The 23,235-nt window shown below is 37.3% G+C and overlaps 1 protein-coding gene across 6 annotated transcripts in view; it reads left to right on the top strand.

Moving 5' to 3' along the window:
- Window positions 1-23,235, top strand: part of DACH1 (dachshund family transcription factor 1) — a 367,584-nt gene that overhangs the window by 304,393 nt on the left and 39,956 nt on the right. For all 6 annotated transcript variants that reach the window (XM_054806688.1, XM_054806675.1, XM_054806681.1 and 3 more), the window contains 2 exons: window positions 11,204-11,355; window positions 21,174-21,321. In XM_054806688.1, the coding sequence (XP_054662663.1) occupies window positions 11,204-11,355; window positions 21,174-21,321 (300 nt within the window). The remainder of the gene's footprint in view (window positions 1-11,203; window positions 11,356-21,173; window positions 21,322-23,235) is intronic.

Raw genomic sequence — 23,235 nt, forward strand, 5'->3', positions numbered from 1 at the left:
GCTCAGCTCAGTCTTCTGGGTGCAGCAGTTCACAAAACCATGCAGGGTGGCCATTTCCACCCCGCAGCTCTTGCTTTTACTACCTGGGCTAAAAGCCAACCTACTATCAGGATACTGAATAAAAGTATTATCCCTAAAGTGACAATGAGCTCATCAGGTTAAGATAATAAAGCTTGTGCAATTTCTTTCAGTTTGTTTAGGCAGTAACTGTTTTCACAGTATCAGCATGGTAAAGATCTTTTGATGCCTGTTTATGTTTCTCGTTTCTGTTAGGATTCTTCTTTACGTACAGTTATCGTATACATAAATAATCATAAAGTAGTAGAGAGCATTTGAACCACTCTTAGGATTTGTATTTTGCTTCTGTTACACAGAACTTATAATCGCTTAAGGAATGAAATAAATAATTTTTTTCAGTTACGTTATTGGCATAAACGTTGAAACATTTACAGAAATTTTGATGTGAAACAGAATTAGTAAAAAGATCGGTCCCTGTAGTGGAGTTACGACGATAGATAATTCCTTGACATTATGATACAATATAGATAAAAGGCTGAATGCAATATTTAATTTGCATGAAGGATTCAAACTGGGAAAGATTTTAATTTACCAGCAAGTATATGACGTTTGCTGTGTGAGGTTCTTTAATTTTCTGTATTTAACGTAAACCAAACGGATCCAGGTTACGTGACGACTCCAAACTATATTTTATCTTCTTAAATCAGTGCTGAATGTGACCCAGAATGTATAAATACATAAAAGATATTTTTTGGTCTTTTGTTATACGTGTTCTGATATATTAGCATGAATTACATATTCCAAGACATGAAGACACATGCAGGCCAAATCATGGCTGTATTTTCAACAATAAAAGCAGTAAGCGCAAGCTCACTTTAAAGTGGATGCCTCAAATGGAGCAGAAAACATTAGAGGTAAAACTTCTACATTATTCTATCAGTGAGCATGAAGCTAGTGAATGCCATAGAAATCTCACTAATGGACACATTCTGGCAGCTTGTTGCAGATGTTTGATGAATGAATTGCAAGAGGAATCATATCAGATGTAAAAATGCTTGCCTTTTCATTCTGAATTTTGTTTCTGAGCACTCTGGGGTTTAGGGATTTTGGTTTGTTTATTATTATGGATTTCTGTGAAAATCAGATATTAGGATATAATCTATAGGCAATGGGTTGAGAAATGTGGCTATAATATTGTAAAGGACTGTTTCTGATGCTATAAACTATCAAACTCATATTGAACTCCCATAGGCAGACGGCCAAATTTCTATTAGGATATCATAACCATATAATCCAAAATGTGTACATCAATTATTGTCTACAACATTTGCATCTGAGTACTGGAACCATTCCATAGATAGACACATTAAGGATGTTTATTATATTTGCCAAAAAAATTTATTGCAAAATCATTTTTAAAAGTGAGTTAAATATAATTGATAGTCTCTTATGCAAACGTGGGGGTTTTTAGCCCCAAAACTAAGGAAGCCTCTATGTTATATTGCTTCATGACACTAAAAGAGCCCATTCATTTTTTACCCTTCCTGGTGAGACTTTGTCAAAATGGGATGCTTCACATCCTTTTGTTTTCTGTAACAATTACTGTAGTAGCTATGAGAAGAGTTAAGATCTTGGAGTTACTAGATCACATATTTCTGTAAAAAGTAAGTGTGTATTTGGGTACTTAAGCAAAGAGTAGATGGTACTGAACTGTTGATGATGGAGCAAAGAGTAGATGTTACTGAACTGTTGATGATGGAACGCCCGTTACCTTAACCTCTGGGAAGCATGACTTGCAGGGCTTGACCGATGCAGTCCCCTAGGTACTTTCTTTTCAAAGCATGGCTTCTTCCCCTGCATTTCCAATGCATTTGTAACTTTTCCTTCCGTATTCAAGAATTCCTGAACCTATTACCAAATATAGTTGTACAATTGTGTTGGATGAGTTGATCTGACTATTTTTTTATTATTCACTTTTATTTTATTGGCGTTCTTGGCTCTAAGAGTGAGGCAGTAATACATCTGGGGTAGGAATTTTGGCATAGAGAAAGCTTGGGAACAGGTTCTCTTACTATGTTTCTGTCTCGCTATGCATTTTTAGACTGGTCATCTTATTCAGTGGTCTAATTAATATATCGTCAATCTATTAAAGGTAATCGATAGTATACATTTTATTAAAGAAGTTGTTAAAAACATGGGCATTGATAGTATCTTACAGGAAAGTGAAGTGAATATAAGTGTACATGTTTTACAAGTGTTCGGTTGCTGAAAAAAGAACTGTCAGTGAACTTTATATATATATAAATCTGATATTTTCTCATGTTATTTTAAGAAGAAACATGACAGCATTCTTTATGAATATTGAGTTAAACAAAACACTTACATTTATCAATAGATCCAGTTTTAGAAATTCTGGCCAGATGATGATTTTTCTGCTGGGGCAGACTACCGGTATAAGCTACCATAGACGTGAAGTGTTTAAACCTCTTTTGTCTTCTCTATTGAACTTCTCTGACATATTTATTTGTGAAGTGCAGTACTGTTGACTTCTGTGCTGCCTCTTTACACCAGGTACCAAGCATGCCTGGTCAACCTCATCTGCTTGCCAGCACTCTGGGGATGAAGGTGTGGGACAGGTTACGTGTTGCTGAATGACTGACAGCTGACGAGCGTTGCACAGACACATCACCATCCATTCATTTGCTGTCTGGGCATCCAGTTCATGCTGTCAGCAGATTACCAAGAACATGAGCCATGTGACAAGGCAGCAGGAGCACTGATGCTTCATCTCCCATGATTGCGACACGGCTAGATAGGGACTTCTTGAAAATGTTGACTTTTTTTTTTCCCCCCCTCCCTGAAGAGGATGAATATTAGAATTATTAGCTGAACACAGACCAAGAAAACCAGTGTGAATACAATGCAGTTCCAGGTATTGCCATAAAACCTTCATCTTCAGAGAATTACAAGTTACCAACTGCACTGTTATCAAGAATTCCCTTCTTAATACTGTTATGCTTACAAAAAAAGAGTGTTGTTATTTCAGCTGACAATGACTAAAATGCTAATATTATTGATATTCCTTATTTTGTAAAGAACCTTAAATCCAAAAATAATAGATGTTCTTCAACTTTCATGAAACATGTCCAGAGGATTATTAAGCCAAACCATGTGGCACTTGAAATGATCCAATAAAATCTAGCAAAATGTATTTGTTACATTCTGTGATGGTTTTTCTCTGCGTTTTGCAGTAGCCATAAGGAGACGGTTAAAGTATAGGGAGGAACAGACAGCACAAAAATAAGTATGCCTACTGTGGCTGTATTGCCTTGTGCATTGCTTTTATCAGATGAGAAGTGCATATTTATGTCCATAATTTTGAAAATGTGAGGTTTAGTTTACAATACATTAATTATGCAGTCTTTAAGTCCAGTCCCTAATTTAAAGTTTGATGTTAATCAGGAATTTAGCTCAGACTCAGAATACTTGGCTTGATCTTTGATTCTGCATACATTTAGGAAAGCTAGATGTACGATCAGGCAATCTAGGTGAGGGAGCCAGCTTCTGTAGCCAACGCAGTAAAGGAGATGATTAAATAGCTAGTGTCATGAATGGTGGGTTTTGATTTCCTAACCAGATATCCCTTTACTGCATAGATGAATATGGACACCCTCTCAGCATGACTTTAGAAAAAGCTCAGAATGATGCTTGTGAACCTATACGGAGACACATTTACACAACCCTCCACATGTACACTTATCCATATAAGCAGTCCTCATAGAATTGCTACGAAGCCAAGAAACATTCTTTTTAGCACTCAGTATTGCCTGGCTGATGGAGTGGAGCTAGCAGAGTACTAATTGGGACATTTGACATGAACCAGTAAAATACATTTATACTTTTTTTCAGCATCCAAAGCACAGATGGCCTTAATCTGCATCCGATCCCTGCCAGTAGCATATAAGGATCTTTAAAAAAGAAATAATGGACATAGTTATCATAATTAAGAACTCCAGGTTATAATATTATAAAGAAGTGCCTTGTATTTATACTAATTTATTGTTAAAAAAATGCAATAAAAATATTAAATCTACCTTTCTAACCATGATTTTATCTTTAGGAATTTGTATTTCTTTAGGGTCAATTAATATGTAAGTTACTGTCAGGTGTTCAAGATATTTGTACTATATAATTATCAGATATATGCAGAATCATCTCTGACTATCCAATTTCTTCTTTATTCCTGACCATTGTATGCACTTTAAAAAATTATGTGAACAGGATAATTTTTATTATGGGGACAGAGAAACCATATAATTTTGTTTTGTGCATTATGTGTTATGATGCCAAAGTACGCAAAGCGGAAATATCACTAGCATTTTAACATTCAGTTGTGTGGTAAAATACATTTGTTTACAAATATGAATGATGATAATTTATTCTGAAATATTGTGAAATCCTTAGAATAAATAAATCAGCAAATACTGCTTGACCCAGCCCTAATCAGTAATAGGCTGCAAAATAAGATAAAGGTTATTAAAATAATCCTTTTATTGAAAGCGAAAATTAGATAAGTTGTGCTGATTGACTCTGGGGCCCTCCTAGGGACATGTAAAATGAAGAATAAACTCAACTTGATCTAGTCCAAAAAGCCTGAAGAAATCCTCACAGCTGGATCATCACCACTAATTACATTTTTGCTTTTTGGATATATTTTGCCAACTTTTCCATTCATATATAGTCATATTGTACCAGTAATTCTTTAACAAAACTAAACCACATGATTTTTAAAGAACATATTTTTATATATTTGCTATATACAGCTATAAGGTTCACTTGCATTGAACCATAGTTCTTGAAATACTACAATAGTTAGTTGTACAAAATCCGCTGTGTTAAAAACCCACAGTTTGGCTGTTTTGTTTGTTTCTTGCTGAGTCAGTATAAATGTCTTGCTCCTGGGCACACTTTCTCCCCTCCTTCACCACTTAATCCCAGTTCTATTATCCCTTTCCAAAGTGTTCGGCCACCTTGACTGTCCTTCCTTCCTGTTTTCTCAACTCAGCATTCCCTGGCTCCTTGAGTAGTCCCTGTCTCCTTGTCAAGTCATCCCTGTTTCCAAACTCCCGCGTCCAGATTCCAGCCAGCAATACGTTCCTTTTTTACCCCTCCGTGTTTATCTATAAATTGGCTTACAAGGTACCAGCCTAGAAGGGATATCGCTGAACCTGGCAGAAAGAGGGGTTCCTAATCTTGTGTTTAAGGGGTGATTCTCCGGCCGGCTCTAATTTGCCCTTATGGAGACAACTCCAACTGCAGTATGCTCAGTGACCCTGTGCGCCGGTGAAGAATGATCTGTAGGGACTGCATTTACTTTAAAAGGATTAAGGAAATACTGGCAATGTATTAAATGAAACTCTCTTTTCCAAAAAAAGACAAGCATCAAGTGAGAATATTGTATTTTCAGTGGTTAAAATCAGACAGAACTGTCAGCAAATAGGAGTCTTACTGTTGACAGTTAAGTCCTGCATCTAAACCTACCTCCAAAGTGGACATATAAAACTAGGTTCTTATGTGCTCTTATTCCTGTGTAGTCCTTTATGTCAAGCGAAAGTGTGCATATATTTTGAAGCCATGCCACTTACGGAAATGATCCATAATGGTAGAAGTGATATATAGATGTATGAGTTCTGTAAGACCTATTTGCACAAATATATGTGACTGCACCAGGTATAAAGCCGTCATGTGCAATGTACACATCCAGGAAACGTATTCTTAGTAGCTGCGGTCCTTTCCATGTAAGCTTTTAATCTTTTAGTCATATTTCATTATTGGTGAGTTACTGTTCTCAAAGTCCTCAGGCAAATGTACCAAGCCAAGAAATAGAACTCGGAGGACAGCATTTGCAACGATACTGTTAACTGTGAGAGCACCAGACTCTGAAATGTTACAGAAACAACAACCACCTCGTCAATCTATTTGAATATTTGATATTCTCCCCTTATTTCCAGCTGCCACAGTTGCAAATTTTTTAATTTCAGAGTATTTGGGTGTCCTGGAAAGTTGTTTTTAGCATAAAAAGAAGAAACTAAAATGTAAATTGAAAAAAAAAATGTTTCTATCAGTTAATTTCAGTACATTACTTTTACAGTTTGTAACATCCTTCACAGTCATCTCACATTGCCCCTAGTTATGTGCAGGGTGAATCTCAAATGACCAAATCTATAAAACAGCCAAATGATATGGGAATTGAGCAACAGGATTTTTTTTTTCATTATTTTATTTTAAAACCTGCTGGAAGTTGGTAAACATTTCAGTTCAGGACATGAGACCTCTGTTCTTTTGTGTTAATGTAAATCAACAGCTCCAGATTAATTAGAATAAAAGAGCTTCTCACACCTGAAACCTCTAACTTTGAGGAAGGTGAAATATAAAACTTTGCACTAAAGGGTGTTTGACAACATAAACCAAAATCATATGAAGCCAAATGTGATAGATTGTTTCCACAAAAATGTATGCACTAGATTTATGATAGTAAAAAGTGAAAACAGGATCCTCTTTCATCATTCAAATGGTAACAATGAGCCTGTTTTAGGAACAAATACATGTGAAATATTTTACAGAGAACAAAAAAGCATCAAGATGCATTACAAAAAACCATTAAATGATTACAGAAAGGCAGTAATCTGTATAGTAGTTTTTGGAGCCAGCTATTATTGCTTGCTTTCAAATCCTGGCAATATCAATATTCTCCAGTTTGATTGGTGACCGGTCTGAACTTATCCGACTTGCTTTTAGGAACAAAGACAAGAGAAAGGCTACCTCTATTCATCTATTATTGTTTAAATAGCTGTCACAGCTTCCAGGATGTCTGTTTCCATGTTATCTGGTGAAAGAATAAAATAGAATGGCAACAAACCAAGTGCAGTGAAAAATGTTCGTTGTATTTGGCCCAAACCAGCTGCTGTTCGCAGATAAAATCTGGTTTGAACAAAACCAGGTGAATTTTGGGAATTGAGGAACAATGGATGGAGTGGATGTATCATTTACAAATATTTTAAAGATATGTGTCACATAGAGACTTGTCTATTATGGTGATTTAGTTCATATGTCAAGGCACATATTCATCTCTGCTCAGATACTGTAGAGGCTTGGGTAACAGCTTGTCCTATCCTTGTTTATTTGTTAATTTATAACATCTCGGTTCCCAGCACAAGCCAAGGCAAGCCCGGACACTTCTTTGTTCTGCCTTGTTCTTTCTTTTTTTCCCCTTTTCTTTACACCGTTGTGCTCCCAACTCCGACAATGGAGTTGTAGATTGACCCTCTTTCCCCTCTTGCCCTGACTTGTTTTCGAATGCTTCCTTTGATGCCTTCAGACTGAAAATGCCAAATGGCTGTTTCCCAGCAAGGGCTCATCGCTTTTGCAGCATTGCTCTGCTAGTAGGTTAAGAGGAACGTTAGTCGTTCCTTTGCAACAGTTTAAAAGATGTTAGGTTAATGATCATTTGGAAACAAAGATATATATCATCGTATTGCGAAAAGAGGGCTGCAGGAATGGAAGAGTTTAAAATGATTTAATTGCAAGCGGTCGTATTATTTTGCTACTAAGATATGTGGTTATGTTTTAATTGGCTGTGTTTACAATGTGGTTTTTCTTAAAAATGCATTTTTTCAAGATTCCCTCAATCATCGCTTATCTCACATCCACAAATATCCATGCTTCCTGTGTATAATATGTACATTTGCTCTGTTTCAAACATGCTCACACTCAAAGTTTATTTCACATGGGACATCAAGAAAACAAAGTCACATTAGTCTGACTTTTTTTTTTTCCCTGAGTTGCCGTTTCATTAAAATAAGTTCACAGTAAGTTCAGCTCTCTACTCTTACCCTTCAGTGTAAATTTGTTTCTGTTATTTATTATAACATTAGAGTTTGGATGTTATTTTGAGTTCATACCATTCTGCATAACTTTAACCTTTTTTGAGTTACTTTGCCTATTGCAAAACCATGCCACACATTGTTAGGAAAATCTTTGCAAACTTTGCAATGTGTTTTGAGCGTGCACGCACTACAGCAAACTTAGCATATATTTGATTTTAAAGTAGTAATGCACTAAAAAATTTAATCCCTTGCTTAAATTCTATGACAAGACCTGTGTTAGGAGCTTTCTGTATCTCAACAATTGCATGGAAGAGCGTAGTTTTTAAGTGACTTAAGGCCTACGGAATTTTTAAGTGGCTCAGTTTTATCTATTATGTTTTAAAATATTTTGACAATTTGAGACCTAAAATATTAGTAAGATAATTCTAAGTTGTCTTAAAAAGTACGAAAGGTTATTGATCCATTCCTGTGACAAACCTAGAGGCAAGTGATGACTTTTTTTAGTTTACTTTCTCGTTTATATGAATCAGCTCCACCATGCATACTAGTGATTAGACTCTTTCTGGCTATACCATGCAAAGCCAATACCTTCACTGGAATCACTGACATAAAGAAGTCTTTAGCCAAAAAACTCAGTGATATAACAAAGGAGAGGTTTTGTAGTTTGGAGGGGGGAGGGGTTGTTACTGTTTTTTAATGTTGGGTAGGAATCAGTTGGGAAAGCCATACTTGCAGCAGAAAAAAAAAAAGATTTTCAGCTGTGCAATAATATTGTGTAGTGTTTATCAGTCTATAGTCTAACCAGTTTTGTTTAAGTTTTGGGTTGTTTCTTTTGATTAATGAAAGCATAACAATTCTGACAGCAGTTTGGAGAAAAGCATTTGGTAATGATTTTTCACGCTAGAATAGGATTTGAGAAGATGAACTAGCAGGATGATCTGAGAACCATAAGCTAGTTTGTAATAGCCAGGAATACCTAATTTATTTTTTTCTAATGAAGTGGCGAGTATTTCTGTAACATTTTAAAAGTTGAGAAGGAAAGAAACAATTTAGAATTAGGGCCATATTTAGTATGTTACTACAAAATGACTACAGAGATATCCATGTTGCTGTGGGGTACCATGAGGACAGAGGATACATCCCCATAGTACATTTTTCAGAGCCTGCTTTGAGTCTCAGTAAGGGAAGGAAATATAGTGAAGTTTTGCCTAGCACCTGAGTGGAAAACTTAAATATAGCTGAAAAAATCTTTTATGACTGCACGGGCTGAAGCTTTCCTTGGTCGACATCAGTTCATTTCACAAAGCTTGCCTTGGTAGGATTTTGAATGATGACTTTATGAGAAAGCAGTAATTGAAAAACAAATTGTGACAAATAGGGGACATGAAACGGCGTCTTACTCCTTGTGTAGGCTACTCTCAGCCTGTGCCACAGTGAAGTAGGAAGATCAGCTTCCATAGTAGGACTGAGCTCACCAAGAGTAGATCTTTTCATCTGAGCTAGTCAGCTTAGGCTTCTCTTAGAGTCAACAGACACTTCTGGAGGAAGATTTGGCTCCTCCTGCAGTAGATGCCTGTGGTAGTTCAGATGGATGAGTACCTTAAACTGATGTCTGCTTCTCTCCACTGGCTATAGAAAGAGCTAAGTGGGACCAGCTGAGAAGCAGATGTCCAAATGCTTGTTTGGGTGTCTCTGTGGATGGACATAGTGGGTGAGGCTTTTATCCTAGCACTGTAAATGCACCAGAGCTGGTGAGGAGATGGGGCAAGAAATCTGCACCTGAACATGGCTGATGGAGATTGCTTCCTTCTGGAGTGACAGGGGATGGGGACTGTTGGAATGAACAGGGACTCTGAGTTAAGGTTTTCTGGTCCTGTGGTTGTCAAAGTCTGCACTCTAACCCTTTGTTGCTGCAGATGTCAGTTTTTCTGGCCCTAGACCATGTCCACTTAAGAACATATTGCAACCCAGTCAAAGAGAGAGCTCTTTTTAGGCAACTAGGATCAGAACTTTCATATAATACAACTCAAAATGTACATGATAGGATAGAGCAATATAACTATTTATTGAAGCTATAGTTAAATAAAGTGCAGAACGAAAGAGAAATTAAAATACCCCAAAACATAGGTATCTTATAATGATCAAAACCCAAATGGAAATGAGTAAGTCTGTACAAACTCTTCTGTAGTCAAATAGCTGTGCAGAGATCTGCATAATACCAAGAGTACATTCTGATGTCTTTGTGCTGTATTGAGATAGATCAGTATGTGTCAGTTAACTAAGCCCTTGGTAAGGAGAGTATGTATAGATATATGTATCTATATATATATGCATAGATAGTTTTCCTTTTGAAGAATTCAGATTAACATCTGGTGCAAAGAAATTGACCTAAATTTCTGTATCATATCAACCGCAGTCTAAAAATATTTCAAGAAGTAAAACAAAAAAAAAAAAAAGGAGTATTGAAGTTTCTGCTAATTGTGGGTTTTTTCGGGTTTTTTTTTTTTTTTTTTCTTCTCACTTATTTTATAATCCATTCACAGATTATCTGGGAAACTTTAATCTTAGAAGTCTCCAAGCTGTGGGAGTATTTTCCCGTTGTGATGTCAGAACTGATCAGATCTGATTGTTACGAAGATCCCACTAAGGAGTTCAGCACTAATTGTTAGAAGATGTCCGTGCTTAAAAAAATTAGGCCAGTTATTGTAACCATGCTGTTAATTTCACGTATTGTTCAGAGCATGTTTCAATTGTGGGAATCAGGTGTACTTTCTTGATTAAAAATGCATTGAGGAGCTGCAGTTTTTCTTGGTGTTGCAGAATCTTCTGAGCTGTAAGTGAAACCATTAAGAGTGGGAAGGGTTAATTGTATGGGAAGCCTCGTATTCAAATACTTCTCGTATACAAAATATATGTCATGCTAGAAAATATCCTATTGTCAATCCAAATAGAACACAAACTAAAATGAGATAATTGGGAAGGTGCCCATAAAGTCAGCCTGAATATATTATCACAAGTATATGTGAGATAATATTTGTTTTAAAAAGATTCTATGGCACTGTAAACTCAGTCTCATTAGAGACTGCATTTAAAAGGCTTATAAAGTTACTCATTAATGTTATCTTGTTGTATCTCCACAGCTTTTTCATTAAAGAAAATTCAGCAGAAAGCATTTTCTCCTGATAGCAGGAACCAATTTGCAATAAATGTTCTGGAAACCACTAGGGAAGCCATTACTGAGGTCTAATAAAAACAGACAAGCGTAACTTGTTCTATATTTTTGTTTCAATCACATACAGATGAGACCCCGCTCTCCACACCAACCGCAAGAGACAGCCTTGACAAACTTTCTCTAACTGGGCATGGGCAACCACTACCTCCGGGTTTTCCATCTCCTTTTCTATTCCCTGATGGATTGTCCTCCATAGAGACCCTTCTGACTAACATCCAGGTAGGCCTTTCTGTAGATCAGCTTAAAGGGATGGAGAGGAGCCAGTTGCAGATTTGTCTAAATTAATACAACCATTCTACCTTAATCAGTTCATAAGATTATTTGGATCAACTAATTTACTGAAACTTTCTAGTAATTTAGGTTTTAAAGGAACCACAGCAAGCAAATGAATTTAGAAGCTGTCAGATACAGTACATAAAAATACAGATTGTATATTAAACCACAGCAGAGAATTCGATGAAAATTACATTGGTGTGTTTAACAATGTTTGTCTTAAATGCTCTTTTTATTACAGGCTAATGAAATGTATCTTACTGTTTAACTTTATCTCATTTACTAAGCAGAGAAACATTTCTTTAATAAATAGTTATTTTAAACTGCTGGAGTGCCAAGGTGGAAATGATATTTAAAGCTATTTGAAATGTGTCTTCCATAAAAGCATTCGCAAAAAGCACTTCTTTTTATAAATAAGCCATTTCACTTAAAGTACTGTCTTCAAAGAGTAGACTTCAAAGGGTATTACCAAATTTTCTGCAGATTTCCTATTCGGTAGTCACGATGTCTGTTGTGTATACAGTACAGCCAGATTCAAATATTATTTAAGGTATACACTAGCCTGTAGCTTGGAGCCAAGATGTTGGTGTTTCATATTAGAATGAAGAATTTCTTTGTCCACAAATTCAATGACCGTGTGTTCCCCAGATGCAACTTTTGCAACAATACGGTTGTATGGTGCATGCAGAAGCAAAATGACGGTGCAGGAAATAATGCAGCCATATCGTACTCATTCCAGATAAGCCTCATCTGTGCAGCTACTAACTTCTAATGCATTTGTCATGATATTTTTCCCTGCACATTCCTGCAAATACATAAAATCAATTGTATTCTGTTCAGCAAAGGCTATGACAGAGTAGGGCCAAATCCTGCTCACTTTAAAGGTTACATTAAAGTTTATGGCATTTCAGACTTGGTTTATGGAAAGTATGTGATCCATTCATTAGTGATGTTTTGGGATCTAATAATGAAAAAATACTGCTATTTAAAAATTAAGTGTTGCTATGTCTGCCGGGTCTGAAAGAGCACTGTGGTGGGTTGACCCTGGCTGGAGGCCAGGTGCCCACCAGAGCCGCTCTCTCACTCCCCTCATTCACTAGACAGGGGAGAAAAGGCATAACGAAATGCTTGTAGGTCGAGATAAGGACAGGGAGAGATCACTCACTAATTGTTGTCACGAGCAAAACAGACCAAACTTAGAGAGGGAATTCATCTAATTTATTACTAGGCAAAACAGAGTAGAGGAATGAGAAAATAAAATCAACTCTTAAAACACTTCCCCCCACCCCTCCCATCTTCCCGGGCTCAACTTCACTCCCGGCTTCAACTTTCCCCCCCTCAGCGGCAGAGGGGGACGGGGAATGGGGGTTACGGTCAGTTCAGCACATGTTGTTTCTGCTGCTTCTTCATCCTCAGGGGGAGGACTCCTCTCATCGTTCCCCTGCTCCAGCATGGAGTCTCTCTCACGGGGTGCAGACCTTCAGGAGCAGACTGCTCCAGCGTGGGGTCCCCCACGGGGTCACAAGTCCTGCCAGCAAACCTGCCCTGGCATGGGCTCCCCTCTTCACGGGTCCACCGGTCCGGCCTGGAACTTGCTCCAGCGTGGGCTTCCCACGGGCCGCAGCCTCCTTCAGGTGCCTCCACCTGCTCCAGCATGGGGTCCTCCACGGGCTGCAGGTGGAATCTCTACACCCCCTCATCCTTCCTCCATGGGCTGCAGGGGGACAGCCTGCTTCACCATGGTCTTCACCACGGGCTGCAGGGGGATCTCTGCTCTGGCGCCTGGAGCTCCTCCTCCCCCTCCATCTGCACTGACCTTGGTGTCTGCAGAGTTTCTTACATCTTCTCACTCCTCTCTCCGGCTGCAAAAGCTCTCTCTCTCTAAGTGTTTTTCTACTTCTTAAATATGTTATCACAGAGGCGCTGATTGGCTTGGCCTTGGCCAGCGGCGGGCCCGTCTTGGAGCCGGCTGGCATTGGCTCTATCAGACACAGGGGGAGCTTCTAGCAGCTTCTCACAGAAGCCACCCCTGTAGCCCCCCCACTACCAGAACCTTGCCACGCAAACCCAACACAAGCACATTTGTGATTGATTGATTTTTGTGGTTCTGAGACTTAGGATCTTAAATATTTAAATCATAAACAAAGGTAATTCTGCAATAGTTAGCATTCTTCTAACAGATCTGCTGCACTCTGTAGAAAATGAATTTTTTTTGAAAGGAAGAAATACAGTTAGCAAAGTATGTAATGTTTTAGCTGTGCATGCATGTACAGGAAACTTCTCAGTAATTTTTTTGACAAATGTGTGCACTCAATGTCTCTAGACAAAAACCTAATGAGCAAAGCATTCAGCATCAACAGGTTAGCTAATCTTGTGATTGAATATGAGAGTGCTGCACTACTTCAGGATAAATGACCAGGATTAATTTACCAAGAATGCCTTCAGTTTTGTTTTACAGAAAATGTAAATGTGAAATTCAGTTGTTGTTTTTTTTTTTTTTTAATTTGGTGTTTTTAGTAAAATACCCTAATCTTACCTGGGGTGAAGAACTAAAATAAAAGGCAACATTCTAATGAAACCAGAGACTTCTTTATGCCTTCTCTCATTGTGCTTTTGTACTTACTGCTTACCTTCCACATCATGACAAATCACCTATGAGGATAAACAGGTGGGACATAAGTCCCTTGGGATTTTTTCATTACGTCCCCATGTTGAATCACATGGTTTCCACAGATCTCTGGGAATCCTTTCATATACCCTCAAGGCATTCCTCCCCACCACCCCCCCCCCCCCCCCCCCCCGCCCTTGATTTAATGTCTATCAGGACTACATTAGGAAAAAAAAATATTTAAAAAAATAGCTAGTTTAATTTTCCCACTATGTAGGAAAAAGTTAAGTATTCTCTTTAAAACAGTAGAGTCTATTACAATAACCTATGCACAATAACGCAAGTTTCTCTAATCAACGCCATTTAAAATGGTTTCCATATTTAGCGATTATTCCAGTGAGAGGAGGCTACTCCAGACCCACAAATGAGTTAGATACTGTGATACTGATACTTTCAGACTGAGTTTTAGGTATTTGACTACGAGTTCAAACTCATTAACGGGATTTGTGAAAAAAGGAAGTTCTGTACTATAGTCCCTGCTTGCAGTATCATTTGTGACTTCGCTAAGAAATGCATAAGCACTCCCTGAAACCCATGATGCGTTTAGTACATGAGTCAGAAGGACTGTTGTCACTGGGTAAATTCCTCTTTGCTCTCCTTTGGTCCGAATGAATTTTGCATCCCTTTCAGTACAGAGGTGTGGATTCAAAGGGGAAGTGACGTAGTAAGATCCATCACCATTCTCTTGCTGCAGCTATGCTAGCAGTAGAGCAGATCTAACTTTCTAGAAAGATCATCTGGCCCACAGTCCATTCCCCGCCTCCAGTACTAAGGTGCTTTTGGATCCGAAAATAGCAGAAATCTAGCTGAAGGCTGGGTGAGTGGTTTTGTAAATGCTGTTCTTTTTTCCCCAGGGTCATGCATGACGAAAACACAGATGTGTCCTTTCCTAGAAAGGGTATATGTCTGCTTGTGAAATGCAGGTGTGCATCTTCATTAGGTCATGGGACTGGGGTGCATGTATGACCTGCCGCATGTGGTGGTGGAGGTTGCCTACATTTTAGCGATATGACGGCCACATGCATACGTAGGCAAGCAGCCTATGGCTACATAAATGTGCATGGACATGATGGCAGATACCTGTGCTGTGATCCCCTGGTGTATATTCAGTTGTGTGAGGTGCAGGATCCGGAGGATCTGCATAATATAGACCTTTGGTGTCTCTAGAAGAGGTTGTAGAGCCTGTCCTAGTTTAAAGTAGAACAGGATTAGGGTACTGTACGGGCACTGGGACTTTTTGACTCTTTGCCAGGGTAAGGAGGATCCTAGACCTTGCCGTGGGGCAGTGCTTTTGGGTACGTGAGCAAAAATTTCGAAACACTTTTGATATTTGAAAACAAAATGCACTAAAAGTTTTGCGGGTGCTGAAGAGCTTAGGTGATGGAGCTTGTAGCCTAATGCTACTTCCATTTTAGAAGTCTGGGTCATCCTTTAAAATTGGCCACTAAACACAAGCGAGTCTGTGTCTTCCATCCATACTAAAGTTAAATGGATAGCCCCTAATCACTACTTCTTAATTTTAGGCAACTGTTAGACAAGCCTATTTGCTATTGCTGTCACCGAGGGCTGCTAGTTAGGTTTATTTCCTTTTGAATATCATATACATGTTTTTCTTACTTCTCCATAAATACTTATTGAAACAAAAATACAGTGTTTAAGTATTTGTACATTTAAAGAGGAGATAATAACAATGTACAGTACCCAGAACATCCAATGTTTATTTCTTGCTGGGGACTGCTGAAATGCAAATAGTAAAGTGTAACAAAATATAACTAAACAAATACAGACATAAAATAAAGAAATGAGATTGGGGACATATTTTCTTATTCAGATGTATACCTGCACATCTAAAAAGGAAGAGAAAATAAATTTCCCCAGAGAGCTTAAATTAAGTGATATGACTGTTCCTTCCCAATGTATATTTGTTGATTTTTTCCAGATTAAATGCTGGAAGTGTACGTGCAGCTGCAGGGAGGATGAGGGGTGATGGAAGGTGGGGTCACAGCAAAATGCTGTGTGGATGCTAGTGAGAAGGCTAAAGATGTTTCCATACCCCTTGCATAAGTTCACCTTTTTGAGTCATGGCCCAATTATGCCAAAGTATGTTACAGCCACGGCCTTTCATGATACTGCAATATTCTTGGGTAATAGCTATGTTCTTTTAAGCTTCTAGAGTCTGAATCTTTACTGTCCCCAAGCTGAATTTCTATTAATATCTACGGGATGAATTAGTTGCACCCTGATAGCTATATTTTCCTGTCAAGACTCTATTGTATTGACACAGTTGTGTTGCTAAGTATTTTTAAAGAGATATGTAAAATAAGTTGCAAGTATCCCATTGATATCAATAAAAGAAATGCATGATTACAAACTAAATTCCCCTATGAAAACAAAGCAAACTACTGGCTTTATTGCTGTGAGTCTCCTGCACTGTTACCATCTACAACTAAATACACAAGAGAAAAATATTGCAAACACTGGATAAAGTAAAAATCCCAGTTTTACTTCATGTTATTCTATTTATCTTCTGCTAAAATTCAAGGGAATGATTTTATTTTTCACAGAAAGTATTAATGAAAAATGTCATTTATACTTGCGCAATATGCCTTTGCCTCTGCTGGAGGTATTCGGTCTGAGATATTACAAAAATGTCTTTCTGGAGTCATCTGTAGAGATACTCAAACTGTGTTCTCTTACCTTGCTTATGTTACTAAGTCAGTAGTCAGTTACAAATAGCAAATATTCAAAAATTAACCTGTGAAGTTAACTAAAAATGTATGTATTGAGGCTGTTTTGCAAGCCTTTCACTAGTTAGTTTTAATGATGAGAGCATACAAATGATATCTAATTTCCTGATGAAAAGAGAAGCAACGTTATTTTAAAGTGTTTTCACCATGAATAGTTAATATTGCAAAAGGAAGTCCCTGAGCTACAAATCTCTGGAAGGTGGGAGATTGGACTAGGAAAGCTTCACTGCGTGCATGCCTTGTTCTTCTAGTTTTCCTTTTCCACTCACTGTGGGTGACTGTTGGAAACAGCATATGGTCTTCTAGATAGACCACTGGACTAGCTAGTGAGGCCATTTTGATGTCACATATAACTGCGTAGCTAACTAAATTATGTGAGGTGGAAAACACTGTAGATGTAGCTAGAAGGAGAAAGAGCTTCTATATACCTTCCCCTACACCCCTTTCAAAATAGGAAACACATTATTTGCATTTTTAAAAAATAATGATGGGTGATACTGGCTTTAAGACTGAGGTGAGGTTTGATATGTGTTTAATTTCTATAGGATCAGGAGACTGTCCTAACATGATGGTGTTTTCAGATACATCGGAGAATGGGAGGAAACATCAACCATATATCAACTTTTTGTTTGGGACATTTCTGAAGAATCTTTCAGTGGAAAATATTAAAACGAGTACATTAAAGTAAACAACCCAAAGCAGAATGAACTATAAAATTTCCAGGGGAAAAATGTCTGGTTCTTTATATGATGTTGAAATTAAAAAAAAAAATAAAAAATAACAGTGACACGGAGGGGAAGAATGGCATGCCATGTTTAAAGCCTGGCTCCAGATAGAGCCATACTGTATTAAAAACAAATCTGGAACCTGAGCATGTTCACTACAATTATCATTATCCAGCCTCCATAACATCTGACCTTCCCTAAAGGGACATATTTTCTTTTTCTTAATGTCCTGTGTTGCAGTGCATTTCCCATTGTCATTGGCAGCATATTGATTTAATATCAGGTTAGAGGATTAGCCATAGCAAATACAAGTTGGACGTACTGTATTTTGTATAATCTTTTACAGCTGATCCTCTGGGAGAATTAATAGAATTTCATGCAACTCTGAAATTGCTATTCCTGTTCCAAGGGGCACTGATGATTTTTAGATGCTGTACTTTTTAGTTGTTTTTTTTTCACCCCCTTCTGCATTAAATAGAGGGAGATATTGAATGTTTCCAGTATTTTTGCATTAGAGCTGTCACTGGCAGCAACAACACTTTTGCATATGCATCAGTTTGGCTCTTGTGCAGATTTTTTTTCACATTGGACGCCTACTGATGTGCACTGATTTAACTTCTAAAAATGAAACTTAATTTTGTGTAGCTTATAAGTAGTCCCTAGTGGGTCTTGGCTCCAAAAAGCTAATATTTTTCAGACATAATCAGCAGCAATAGGTAATGTATTACCATTAGCTACGTTAGCAGCAAGTATAAAAAAAGGAAAGGTTGGGGGAGGAAGTGTGGTGTAGAAATTCAATAGAAAATATAAAATGCTTTTAGCAGCTTCGTTCTTTGCAGCAATTCTTAATATAAAATTACACACAGCAGTGTTACACTCTAGCATTATTCTCCATGTTTATTCATAATGATTGTTTCATATTTAAAGAACACCAAAATATTGTGTTTTGTCAGCCAAGGACAATAATAGTTTAATAGTAATTTATTTTAAACTGCTACTGATAATACAACCAATCAACACATTAAGTGGTGCCAGCATTGGCATCTTGCTAAATAATCTCTAGGCTTTGCACTGAGAGTACATCTTTCAAAGATAAGTCAACAAGAGCAATCAGAGCAGAAAATTAGAATTTGGTATCTTAGAATTAAAATACAGCTAAACTAAAGTTTTAATTGGGGTGATCTAAAAGGGCACTTGATGTAATGATCTCTTTCATTTGTTACTAATTGTTTGTTCCTGACGAAGAAGAAACATGTACATGAATGTAGTTGAATTGAATAAAGATGGCAGTTGCTTTAGCAGCTCGATTTTATTGTTAAACAAGATGGATTGTAAGAATTTGGGAGGAGGGTGTTTGCAGCTTTAAAACTTATTTGACAATACACTTTTCATCAACAAATACTTTTCATGTAATTTCACTTGATCTGGTTTATTAGTGATTTGGATGAATCACATGTTCCAGTAAGTGATAAATTGGAGGAGATTGAAATATTCTAGAGTTTAAGCGTAAGCCAGAACAAGGTTTTGATAAACAACTCCTACTTCAATTTCTTACTATTTCAAATGCATCCCATATAGAAAACATAGTTTATGATGGTGGTAAATGTAGAAGAATATGGTGGGGAAAGGGAACAGAATTCAGATGGATATTAACTTTTAAAAAAATACATTGGAAAGGCTTTACAAATATTTCAAATTGTGTTGTACTTTGCATATATCTGTAGAGCTGTCTATTTAGCTCTATGTGGTTTTCTTTAGTAGTCATCCAGGTTTAACATTCAACACAAAATACCTTTGTGTTTTAGCTATTTTAGAGTAGCATTCAGTTCTTTTAAAGAAAACTGCTAAAACTTTAAATAGATTTGTAAGCACATTTGTTGTGTTACCATTGTTAGATATTTTCAAATGTGGTTCTGTACTTATGTAGTGTATATCATTTTGGTGACCACCTGGGCCTTGCAGTCAGAAGGTGTTGAGTTCTTCTAGCTCCTGTGGACTTTAATAGACTGAAGTGTAATAGAGCTGCAAAGCATTAAGCTCTGAATGAGACAACACTTGAGGCAACAATTTAGTTAAGAATGAGGATGAGGAGTACTGAAAATAACAGGCTCTGAAAACAGACGTAGGAGTTTGAAGGACACAAATTTCAAAGCAGGCATTGACATTGGGAAGACTAGTGGGATAAATGTGCAGACTAACAGTCATGAAAAATACTTTTTCCACTTCTCAAGTATCATCATGCTGGCTTCTTTCTCCTTTTGGACATATTTCAAACAATTTTAGTGAAAAAACATGCAACCCAGAATCCAATTTAGGGAGCGTGCCTGAGAGGTGAGGAAGCTTACTTGGGAGTTGGGGGACATGATTTCATGTCCGTAGTGTGGTTATTCTGAACCCGGGTCGTGAGTGTGAACCTTTTGTCTGTTAGCTGAATGCTTCCCTAGCAGAGCTATTGGGGAGTACTCTTCAGTCTCTCTTGTTGACACTGTTTTGCTTTATATCAGTAATTAAATCTCTGTTGGGTCAAATTATCTCTACAGTTAAGTTGTCAGGAGACTTGCCTAGGATACAGAAGAGTTAGGTTCGTAGCCATGGAGGTTCATATATGCATACCCATGCTTAATTATCTACTCTATTATGATAGCTTCAAGAGGAGAGATTCAGGTGTAGATCTAAAAGTCTGATGGCCAGGCTTCTGGAAAATGGAAAAGGAAATCTTTCCTCTTTCCATGTTCATTTATTTCAGTTCTGTTTCTCTTCCTCTTTTTCATACCCTATCTTAGCGTCCTAACTATCTAGTTATTAGCTGTGCCGGGATCTTCCTGTTTCCTTGCAAAAAAGAAGGAATTGTGAAACTGAAAATCTCTAGAGAAGTTTATAATAGCCTGATACAATAACAACAACAAAAAATGTAGAGTTTATTTCAACCATCCCAGGTCAAGAAATTGAGAGGTGATTGAGTTTTGCTCTCTGCTGTGAGATAACAATTGTACAAGGTCAGGGAACAGACGTCTTAGAACGGAGATATCTTCCTGCTTTGTGACTGTCCTCTGCTTAGCATCCCAATAACCCTGTCTTCCTTGGAAACTCTATGAAATATGAAAATACTTGAAAATAATAATAATTAACAACACTAAGGAGCAAAATGGCAAGCCTTTAAAAGAGCCTTTCTCCCTTTGATAATTTCCGTTGGCTTGAGCTGTGCTGGAGACTGAATTTGCCATTCTGTGGATGATGTGATTGTGAGACTGCCAATTCTTTTTCAATGCAACAGCTTTTTGTTTAAGTCACAGGCAAGTGGCTGATGTAGCCTTGTCTCTTTTATCTCTTACAAAGAATAAACCTATCCCTATACCTTTTTCACGTTAGTTATATGCACAGTTAAAGGCGAGTTTGTGTTTTCTGGGAAAACTTGATTCCCGGCTTTCTACAGATTTTTGCCCACCTGTTAAAATTAATTCCAGTAAAATTTTGCTGCTGATAATTGGGAGGCTTTGACCCAATAACAGGATTATTTCGTTTGTAAATTCTCACATGGCTAATCAAGGAAAAATTATAAAAGTTATTTACTATGTCAGCTGTTCTAACATTCTTCAAACATTATTCAACTTTATCTTTGAACAGGGTCTACTAAAAGTTGCTATAGACAATGCCAGAGCTCAAGAGAAACAGGTCCAACTGGAGAAGACGGAGCTGAAGATGGAGCTCTTCAGGGAACGAGAACTGAGGGAAACACTTGAAAAACAGTTGGCTGTGGAGCAGAAGAACAGAGGTATCTTAATTAAGCAGACATAAACACCTTGTAATTTATTTCCTTAGGAAACCTAATTTTTTATCAAACACCTGTGTTTGATCAAAACTTTTCCCCCTTACCTTATGTTATGTCCAGGCTGACTGCAATGCAGGAAGTTTTACAACCCTGATTTATGCATAGGATCTTCATGAGATTTAGAACGAGGACCTTCCTTTTTCTCAATGTTTTTCTTGAATATTACTTGTTGCATCAGTAATACACAACACAATTATAAATACCATAGGTGCTGTTATGGACTTTGACAGGTTGTGATCATTATGAAAAAGGATAGCTACTTACTAAAAAGACAATTTGTATGAAATGTAAGAATCTGCAAGGTTTAAGGAACTCTTGTCTCTCTCTGTTCTTATGTGCTAGGGTCATATATTGCATATTTAGGCAAATTGTATGTAATAAATATAAAGATAATAGTAATATATAAGCACTTTATAATGCATAGTAGATCAAACACATGTTTATAGAAGAAACAGTTAAGGTTCTTCTTGATAAGGCAGTAGCATTAGTAGCATTTCAAACATTAACATCATCCAGCTGTAAAGCATATACATGTTAAAGATTTTTAAATAATTTAATTGATAGTAAAGGTAAGGCAGTTTACAGTGATTTGCATTAACTATTTGCATTACGAACATGTTCCCATCCTTCTTTATGGGTCCATTTTTCTGTATATGTATGTCTTGCCCTTTAATAGTGTCTAATTACTTTGCAAGGGACAGTTAACCTCTGGGGCTCACTTGCTGGTTAACACAGAACATGACAAGTCAGATACGTATTTCTGCAGGGCTGGAGTTATAACTCTTTTCTTGTCCAGTTTAATTTTCTGGGAACCAGCTAAATAGGGAATCCTGAGAACACTTGGATTCACAACCAGTATCATTATATCTTTAACTAACATGCTAGCAGTAAGTATACAATGTAATCCTGTTTCATTCCTTGACCCATTAAAGGGTAGGGCTGTCACATCGTTAATTTCCCTTTTTTAACTTTTGAGAATACATTTTAAAAGACAATTACTATTAACAATTATCACAGCTGTGCAATGAATCATCCCTTTGTCCACAGCTGGCCTATTTTGCTCGGTACAATTGCACTACTTACACTTTTAAAGTAGTTTTGTAAAAGAGCTCGGTTATTCTTCACATCCTTCTACGTCTGTGCCTCACAACCGCTTAAATATATATTCCTTTTTAGAGTTAGGCAATCACATGCACAACGGAAGAGACTGGGGGGGGACCCATCTGACCTTACTTGAGTTTTGCCATCCAGAAGCTAAGCACCTCATTTAAACTAATATATGTTCCCTTTCTGGTTGATAAAGAAAGAGATTCGTGTATCCCATTCTCAGACAGGTAGGTGGGGTCAATTACATTGTGAAGGCTTCTTTCTCTTCCCTTTAACTCCAGAGGGAATACAGTTGACTAGGCTGGACTAGACACATATGTTTTGAGCAGTTAAAATTAACCAAAATGAATTTCACTCAAAGTTGTATGTCAGGAAGGAGCATGGGATTGTCCCTTAGTTTGTTCAGGGTACTGAAATAATTGACAATGTTATTTTCAGCATGATGTGTTAACTGCTTTTTTTTAAATGTATCCCTCTAATGATGATATTGCACTGGTAAAAGAGGCAGACCAAAGAGGAATGGATATGAACACTTAATGGTGATATGCAGCAAAGCAAATATAATGAGGATGACTATGACCGCTAGTGGATACTTCTGTAAAAAAAGAAAGAAAAGTAATGGATTATTCTTTAAGATTAACAGATCCAGGTAGAAGAAAAAAAACTAAGGCCAGACTGTAATTGCTGTGAGAATGTATTCTTCAATTAAAGATAGAAAAATACATAGGAGGCTTTACCTATTATTAGTTT

This window comes from Grus americana, chromosome 1 (genome assembly GCF_028858705.1).
Source record: "Grus americana isolate bGruAme1 chromosome 1, bGruAme1.mat, whole genome shotgun sequence".
Lineage (NCBI taxonomy): Eukaryota > Metazoa > Chordata > Aves > Gruiformes > Gruidae > Grus > Grus americana.